At 29.7% G+C, this 9,420-nt stretch overlaps 3 protein-coding genes across 3 annotated transcripts, besides 1 other annotated feature; 2 read left to right on the top strand and 1 right to left on the bottom strand.

Moving 5' to 3' along the window:
* On the top strand, positions 1-1,180 carry TVAGG3_0433160 (uncharacterized protein; the record flags this gene model as incomplete). The annotated part of the gene is made up of 1 exon (XM_051233859.1): positions 1-1,180. A coding segment is annotated over one exon (1,180 nt), but the record flags the coding sequence as incomplete, so codon positions are not given.
* Positions 1-9,420: part of a mobile genetic element that runs on past both edges of the window.
* On the top strand, positions 1,525-1,956 carry TVAGG3_0433150 (phage tail repeat-like family; the record flags this gene model as incomplete). Its single annotated transcript, XM_051233858.1, has 1 exon — positions 1,525-1,956. The coding sequence occupies one exon, from the start codon at positions 1,525-1,527 to the stop codon at positions 1,954-1,956; it is 432 nt and encodes a 143-aa protein (XP_051103588.1).
* Positions 5,911-7,344, bottom strand: TVAGG3_0433140 (integrase core domain containing protein family; the record flags this gene model as incomplete). The annotated part of the gene is made up of 1 exon (XM_051233857.1): positions 5,911-7,344. A coding segment is annotated over one exon (1,434 nt), but the record flags the coding sequence as incomplete, so codon positions are not given.

Below are 9,420 nucleotides of genomic sequence, written 5' to 3'. Positions count from 1 at the left end.
ATGAAGAAAGCAGATAAGGAATATGTGGATAGTGAATTAAATAAGAAGGCAAATTTGGTTTATGTTGATGAAAAAGATAATGAAATTAAAGAAAAGGTTGAATGGTATCATGAATGGACATTGGAGACTTTTAAAGTTAAAGCTGATACAGAATGGGTTTCAGGATGTTTAGACCTTAAAGCAGATAAAACTTATGTTAATGATGAGTTAGAAAAGAAAGCAGATAAGGAATATGTGGATAGTGAATTAAATAAGAAGGCAAATTTGGTTTATGTTGATGAAAAAGATAATGAAATTAAAGAAAAGGTTGAATGGTATCATGAATGGACATTGGAGACTTTTAAAGTTAAAGCTGATACAGAATGGGTTTCAGGATGTTTAGACCTTAAAGCAGATAAAACTTATGTTAATGATGAGTTAGAAAAGAAAGCAGATAAGGAAAAAGTTATTTCATTCATTAATACTGAGTTAGCAAAGAAAGCTGATATATCATTTGTTAATGAAGAAATAAAACAATCAGAGGTCTATTTTACTCCACCATTTTTAAATTTTATGAAATCATCAGATAAAACCTTTGATATGGATTCTTTTGAATGGATATGTTATGATGGAGTGACCACGTATTTATTTTATACAGCTGGAGTGCTTTATTATTTTAAAACAAATGATTTTAAAAACTATGAATCATTTACTCCATCTGTTTGGAATCCTGATACACGAAAGCCAATCATTAATCCAAGAATTTTATATGTTGAATATAATAACGGTAAATTTATGGGAATGATAATGGTTGGAGATGATTTTTGCCCTTATTATTCATTCGATTGTATCCAATGGTTCAAATGTAATTTAAATCAAGATGCTAAATTTAAATATCCAAATAATCCTATTAGATGCGTTAATAATAAATGGGTACTAATTTATGAAGTCAATCAAATTTTCATTAGTGAGGATGGGATAAATTATTATATGTTTAGTATGATGTCATCAGATTTGGAAATTGATTATACAAGTAAGTGGTATTACATTAACAACGTGTATTTTATCCTACAAAATGATAAAATTTATAGATCAGCTTCAATACCACAAGGTCAATTTGAACAAATTTTTCAAGCTGATGGAGACATTGAAGCTTTATGTTATGGATCAAATGTTTATGTTCTCGTTTCAGGTGATATGGTCTATTCATATCCTGTAAGTTATAACAGACATATTTATTTATCACAAGATTTATCAAATTGGGAATTGGTTTATTCATTCACTCCAAAACTTACTCGAAATTATAGATTTACAAATTTATTTTATATTGATGGGTATTTCATTGCTTTAGGATGTGGTGATTTAGTAAACATCAGTAGTGATGGAAGAAACTGGTCTGAAATCACAAAATTTCAAGATGTTAGAAAAGCAATTTTCAAAAATAATACGTTAATATTGATAACAAGACCAGTTTTAAATACTCACCCAAATTCAATATTATATAATAAATTCAATATTCATAATGGATTAAATACAATTCTTGAGATGATTTACCCCATTGGTTCTATTTATACGTCAATGAATTCAACAAATCCAGCAACAGTTTTAGGTTTTGGTACTTGGGAACAGATTGTAGATAAATTCTTATACTGTGCTAGATATTCAAAGCAAACGGGAGGTTCGAAGAAAATTAAAGAAGCAAACCTTCCACCGCACACTCATACGGGAACTACAAACACAACAGGTAGTCATTCACATTCAATAACAAAAAGAGGTTATAGAAATCTTGCAGCAGGTTCGGATAGACAGGGAATGGATAGATATGATATTTCAAGCGACCCAGTAGATTCAAGCGCAGGTATTTTCTGTGGAACCGCAGGAAATCATGCCCATATTTTCACAACAAATCCAACAGGCTCAGGTGAAGATTATATGCCACCATTTATGACTGTATTCGCATGGTATAGAGTTCAATGAACGCTCAATGTTTGTGAAACAAACTTTAGAACGGACTGAAAGTCCTGAGCTCCAAAAGAGCGAACGACATAATTTAAATTTTTATTTTAGTATAAATGAAGATTCTACCATATGGTGTTATTGGAAGAGATAAAGATGGAAACCCAATATTTGATCCAAAGTTAAAATTAAAGTTACTGACAAGACAACAACTTGAAAAGTTGCTGAAACCAAAACAGGATGAGAAAATGAGAAAATGAGAAAGAAAAAAATTTAAATTATGCAATTTTATTTTTATCATAAATGACAAAATTAATTAAGCCAACTATTTCTAAATTAATGATACCAATGAAATCATTTCATGGAGTACTTATCCCAGGTTCTTCACAATTAGCCAGGGCAAGTGTTGTGACTCAAGGTGGAACATTAGCGAATCCATTCAAATTATTAACTAAAGATGAACTTAATAAAATTTACACCAAAAATATATTTTATCGTTAATGGTTTTTAGGTTATTCAATAATTAATTATTTTTGAATAACTGAAGGTGTCACTACGTCACCATGTGTCACCTGGTTAATTAACTTCTTTTAAAATTACTGACAACATGACATTTTGACAACATCAATAAAGGAAATTAAATCGTAAATGTTTTCGTTTATGATTTCGTAAATGTTTTCAGTGTCACCACGTCACCATGTGTCACCTGGTTAATTAACTTCTTTTAAAAATGATGACAACATGACATTTTGACAACTAGCCCGGAAATTTGATGCAGTCCAAAAATAAAGTTAGTTTTAAAATTATTTTTATTTTTTTATTCCTATATAAATGACAGCAACAAACAACAACAGCAACTATATCGTTTCTGATGAAAAAGTTATTGATTCATTAGCTGAGGAATTAGTTGTGGCAGAAACTAAAACCCTCAACGAAAGAATTGGTGAAAACAAGATTGATTTACATAACTACCTCAAACACGATGGAGGAAGAGGAAGGAAAACTGGTATGGCTTTATTAGTAAATAAAATTTCAAATTTAACGATTATAGATGTTGATATCAATAAATCATACAATGATGAACTTAAAGAAACAGTTAGAAAAGATATTTTATCAAAACTTTCGGATAAAGATGTTATCGTTAAAACCGCTTCAGGAGGTCTTCACATTTATTGTAACACTAATTTCTTCTATTCAGTTTCGAACAGAATGATTAAATGCTATTCCTGCAATGATTATGATATTGACATAATGACTTCTATGGATGATTCAAAGCGTTCTTTAGTAGTTATGGCTGATTCAAGAGTTCGCAAGAATGCAACAGAACCAATCAATACATACTCATTCATTCGTGGAAGTTATGACTCGACCATAACCAGAACAGTGAATGATATATTAAATGATTTGAATATTAAGGTAAGAGTTGAACAAAAGAACGAAGAAATAAAGACTATCATGAATGAAAACAAAGATGTAAACATTGACGATAAACTTGCCCAGAGCATAGTTGATGGCATCTGTGATTTTGAAGTACATAATGATGGTGGAAACATGAATTTAGAAAAAGAAATAACATTATTCACACTGTTTCAAGCTATTAATTCGTTACCGGATCATTTAATTAATGAAGCATACGATAACGTTTATAACTTCTGCAATTTAACAGAAAATGCAAAAAGTAATTTTGAAAAAGCACGTAGTAGATATGCACATTTAATGACTTCTCCATTTGTTTTAGTGAAGATTCTAAAACTATATCAAAAGGAATATTATGATGAATACGTTTTACCTTTATTACGTAAGCCAAAAATAACATTTGATATAAAACTTGATGACTCGTTTTTGATAACAGATATTAGACGCAAGGCTGAAAATCATCAGTATAAAAACAGTTCTGAAGTAATTGAGGATTTATCACGCGTAATCCGTTTTGTAGATTGTGGAAACAAATATTTCATTCAAAAGGACTATAATATCCACGATAAAATGAATCAAATATCATTCGTTCTTCAATCAAACATGAAAGAGTCACTTAAAATGATTAAATTATTTAAAGAAGAAGGTAAAACAATAACAGCATGGGATGTACTACTAAATCAATTATCCTCATTAACCGTTAAGGGTGTTTGCTTTAAATCTGATTCTCCAGATGTTTTCTCAACGTTTCAAGGTTATAAATACAACATTCTCGAAAAACCAGATTACTCAAAAATTGAGATGTTTATGAATTTCATTAAAGAAGCCATTTGTGATAATAACGATGAAGTGTATAAATACCTTCTCGGCTGGATTGCATCAATGATTCAACATCCTGGAATCAAGAATGAAACAGCAATTATTTTGAAAGGACTTCAGGGAACAGGTAAAAACAGATTTACAGACATTATTTCTGAACTTCTCGCTGGTTATTCATGTAAAAACATTACCGAAATAGGTGAGCTAACGGGTAATTTCAATTCAGTAGTTGAGAATAAAATGTTTCTTGTACTTAATGAACTCAAGAATGTAGGTGAAGACAGACTCGCAAACTTCAACGCTTTGAAATCAATTATAACGGATAATGAGATAAGAATTAATGAAAAGAATCAACCCAGAAGAACTGCTCAGAACGTTGCAAACTTCATTTTCGTAACTAATAACGTTTACCCTGTCAAAATTGAAGTTGGAGACAGAAGATACGTAGTTTTAAGGGTTAATGGTAAATTCAAGGGTCAATTTGATTATTTCAAGAATTTGATGAATTCATGCACAAAGGAATTTTATGATAATTTACTAACATATTTTATCAATTACGACCTTTCATCATTTAATGTACGAATCATACCGATGACTGAAGCCAAACAAGATTTAATAGAATTATCAACAAATCCTTTAGATGTATGGATAAATACACATTATGATGAATTGTGTGCAGGTATGACATGTAAAAATGCTCTATTCTGCAAACCATCAGACATGAAAGACAAAAACTTTCAAATGAGCATTAAGGATAAATGTGATAGGAAACAGAGAAGAATAGACGGTAAACAAACATGGTGTTATGTTTTGAAAGAAGAAATGAAAGGATTATATAAACAGGTTGAACCAAACGATAATGATGATTCATTTACTGACGATGAAATACCTGTAAATGAAGCTTTATAAAGTATGATTTGAATTTATTTTTGCATTAATCCTGCTGTGATGTCAAAATGTCATGTTGTCAGTAATTTTAAAAGAAGTTAATTAACCAGGTGACACATGGTGACGTAGTGACACCTTCAGTTATTCAAAAATAATTAATTATTGAATAACCTAAAAACCATTAACGATAAAATAACTGATAACAAAATTTTATTTTTATATAAATGGATACCCCACAAGCTCAAAATTTACCACGAATCATAACAAGGGAGGAAATGATAAAAATGATGCAAGAACAAATTAAAAACAACAAACCACGAAAACCGAGAAGATGCGGTTATGCAGTAATGATGGAAAGAAGAACCCAGAAGGGTTCGGCGTCTCGAAGAGACGTTGTCGAAGAGGAATAAAAATTAAATTTGGATTGAGTTTAAAAATTCATCTTTATTAAATTCATCTCTTCCAATCAATTTATTTATTCTATTAAATTCTTTTATTTTTGCTTCACTCAGTTTAAGGATTGAACGGTAAGTTTCTAATTTTTCGATTATTTCTTTCCTCTCTTTATCGTTTTCAATTACTTTAGTTTTATGGGCATCGGCCCCACCGCATTGCGGCTTCTTTTTATAATAACATATTTTTGATTTAATTCTGTTTAGTTTCTTTTTATATTCATCGTCTGGACTCTGAATCTTAATTGAATCAGGACTCTTGGATGCTTTGTTGTCACTCATTTCTTACGAAATAAAAAAATTAAATATTATTTAAATATAATGGAGTAATAAAATAAATCGGAATTTCTATTAATTTATTGTCAACTTCAACTAATGCATTGCCGTTAATATATCTAACAAATTCAGCTATTGTGTCAAATCTTCGTCTTCTTTTTGTCATTGATTTATCAGTTTTTCCATAATCGAGATGAATCAAAACTTTATCCCCTTGTTTAAAATTCATGAGCCCCGAATTAATTTGTTCACGTTTAACATCATTTAACCTTTCCATTTGCTTTCTAATATATTCCCATTCTTTTGAAATATCATTTTTCATTTCCATTGGTTTCATGTTTATAGTTCTATGCCATGTATTATTGTAATAATATACTAACTGCTGTATGATGGAGTCATGATTTCCATCCCAGTATATCTGACCGTTAACCCCTAACGCATCTCTAAGAGTTCTCATTACCGCATCAACTATTTTATTATGAAACGTATATGGAGAGGATGAAAAGTAAAAATTAATTTGTGGGAAATAATGAGCCATAGCTGCCTGAAATCCTTTATCACCATCACCCCTTATATTATCTACTCTTTCATGATCTAGTAAGTATTGTATAGCTCTTCTTGTTTCCTGTTCTGTTTTCCCTTTCACCGGAATGCAATATAAATATCTAGTGTTAATGTTAATGGCAAATAAATAAGTAACGTTTCCTTTTAAATATTCCAGATGATCGATTTCGTATGAATATGGATATGGAGCAAATGAAGGTCGACTAAATTTTTCCTTTAACGGCTGAATTTTTGGGTCAGTTGGTTTATTTAATATTTTGAAATCCTTTTTAAAATCTTTTTGCTTCTTTAATGTTTGAAATGGATATAATAAAGTGAATGATGAAGGATTAACTGAAGGAGGAGGTACTACCGTTGGAGGTTTTGGTGTTGCAAGTGGTTTAATTTTATCTGCTTTGATTTTGGATGATGAAGTTTTAGTTGTTGATTTTCCTTTCATTAATTCTGGATGTATTCTATTCATTTGTTTTAAATATGCTGTATATAAAGGTTTGATATACTTTCCCACTTCGAGTTTATGTTGAAGGATGAATTCCAAAAGTTGATCTTCATTTAAAAGTCGGGCTGAATATGGTTTAACTAATGAATCATAAATTAAAGCTTGTGCTTCATTTATGGTCTGAAGGACCTGGGCGTTTTGCACCCTTTGTTTTTGTTCCTTTGGCTTTTGCGGCTCGGGATTATATAATTTATATAATTCATCAATATCTTCTTCTGTTAATACTTTATTTTTGAAATCTTTCAACTGTTTAAGTTGTGATTTAGTTTTTCCCTTTGTATATTCATTATTTTTAATTTTGTCTTTAATTTTAGAAATTATTTTATCATGATATTTCAAAATTTCATTTTTATAATACGAATAATAATAATCCATATCATCACCCGTTATATTTTTATTATATTTTTGGAGATATGATTTTAATTCATAATAATTAAGAAAATTTTGATTAAGTACTAAATCATCAATTAAATTTTCTAAATCCGCGTTATCCATTTATATAAAAATAAAATAAATGTTTAAGGGTGCCCACCTCTTTGAATCATAGTATCAAATCCATTATTTACATATTGAATCGCATCATTAACGGTTCCTTTTGTCTCTTCTGTGGCATTTTATTAAAAATAAAATTTTAAATTGTATTAAATAAATGGCATACAACATCCATTTTCACAACATACAGCCTTAGTGTGTGCTCCTGTTAATGCAGTCTTACCGATTGTTAGCGAGTCATTGACCGTTTTTAAGTTGTAAATTAATATTCTGACCATCAAATATCACTTTATCATTTATTATATCCAAATAATTTTTAGGTGTTAATTGTTTATTTTGTCGTAAACTAACACCTTTCATTTTTTGTGCAATCTTTTTAAAATCACTTCCATCAATTGAACCGTTGAATGATGTATAACACTTAGGGCATAAAGCAACCATGTTATCACCTTGTTTCTCAATTGCTAAACCCAATAACTTCTTCTCATGTGCTTTTTCTTCAGCTTTATTCTTTAATTTAGGTTTAAATTTCTCATCAAAACAGAAGAAATCAAATGGTGCGAATTTGAAAATGTTTTTATCATAAAATTGTTTATCGGTAACAATTGCTTGAAATGCTTGAGTGTTAGGAAGATTTGGGTCGCCAGCGATTGCCCAATAAGATGAATCAGTATCACCTTCAATGAAATGAAAACGATTAACATCCATGCATTTATACATAAAATCATAAATGAAAACTAAATACCAGTATTTTGCGTTATCTAAAGTGAAGAATGCCTCTTGTAAACATGTATCACATCTATAAAATCTATCTTTAAGCATCACTTGATATGTATCTTCACCTATTTCTCTTATGTTTTTAAACTTATTTGACATACATGCAACGCGTGCCTTCTGTGCATTCATTATTTTAGTCTTTGTGTAATTTTGTGTATTCATTGCATCATAACCATATGATCCATTAAGTGAAATCTTGCAAAATAAACTTTTTCCTTTATTTCCTTCTAATTCAGCCTTTTGTCTTTCGTTCATAAATTTGTTCGCAAATTCATTAAAACAAGTGTTTTTCGTAAATGTTAAAATTGATTGAATATCATCGATGATAAAATTAAACCTGTCGATTAGATACCAAAGATAATAAGAAGAAAATGGTTGATATTGGTTGTGTGTTGATGCTAACTGAGTTAATTTTCTCTGTTTCTGGTCAACTGGTAAATTGTTTGATTTCATGTAATTATACATAAAACCACCAATTGTTTTTTCATCTGTGATAATATCTAAGTTTCTTATTATCGGTAAAAAGTTTATGTAATCATTAATGTATTTTTCATCAATGTGACCCTTTACTTCAGCCACGAATAAAGTATTTTTCTTCTTAATTATTCCCAGTGCTTTTGCTTTCTTTGTTGCTGTATCACAAATGATAACACCATTCAATCTTCCCGGCATATACATTTTATGGTCAGTATATTGAATGAAATCATGAGGATTAGATGAAAATGATGAAGGATATAATGAATTAAAATCAACACCAACGAAATGAGTCATAATGTTGGTGGTGTCCTCATTTGATACAGTTTTAGTTTCTGGACTATATGAAAGTTTATTAATGTGCGTGATTCCTTTAAGATTTACTCTATGTTGAACATTTGATAGACCACCAGTAATTCCATTACGGAGAATGTGATAAGCTTCAACTGAATCTAAAGTCATTGGTAAATTATTTTTTAATGCATAATTTCTTAAATTGATTCTTAAACGTTGAACATCTTCATCTTTATTTGATTTTACGACATTGCAATAACAACACATTAACTGACAATTTTCTTTGGTATGTGGTTTTTCATTATCGATTCTATCCAATGTTGGTTTATTTGCATATGTAAACGCTTTACCACACATTTTGCATTTAGATGAAAGGATTAAATCGTGATAGTATTGAAAATCATCCATTGAAACATTATTTTTAGTATCCCTTTCTGCTTTTTCATCTTGTTTCTTATATGATTCAATTTTATATTTCCAATACTTTTTCGTTAATTCAAAACTTGATTCTATCTCTTCCTCAGGATATTTTTC

This window comes from Trichomonas vaginalis, chromosome V (assembly GCF_026262505.1).
Source record: "Trichomonas vaginalis G3 chromosome V, whole genome shotgun sequence".
NCBI classification, from domain to species: domain Eukaryota; phylum Parabasalia; order Trichomonadida; family Trichomonadidae; genus Trichomonas; species Trichomonas vaginalis.
Note: the sequence above shows the minus strand (reverse complement) of the source record. Positions and strands in the feature narration are given on the sequence as shown.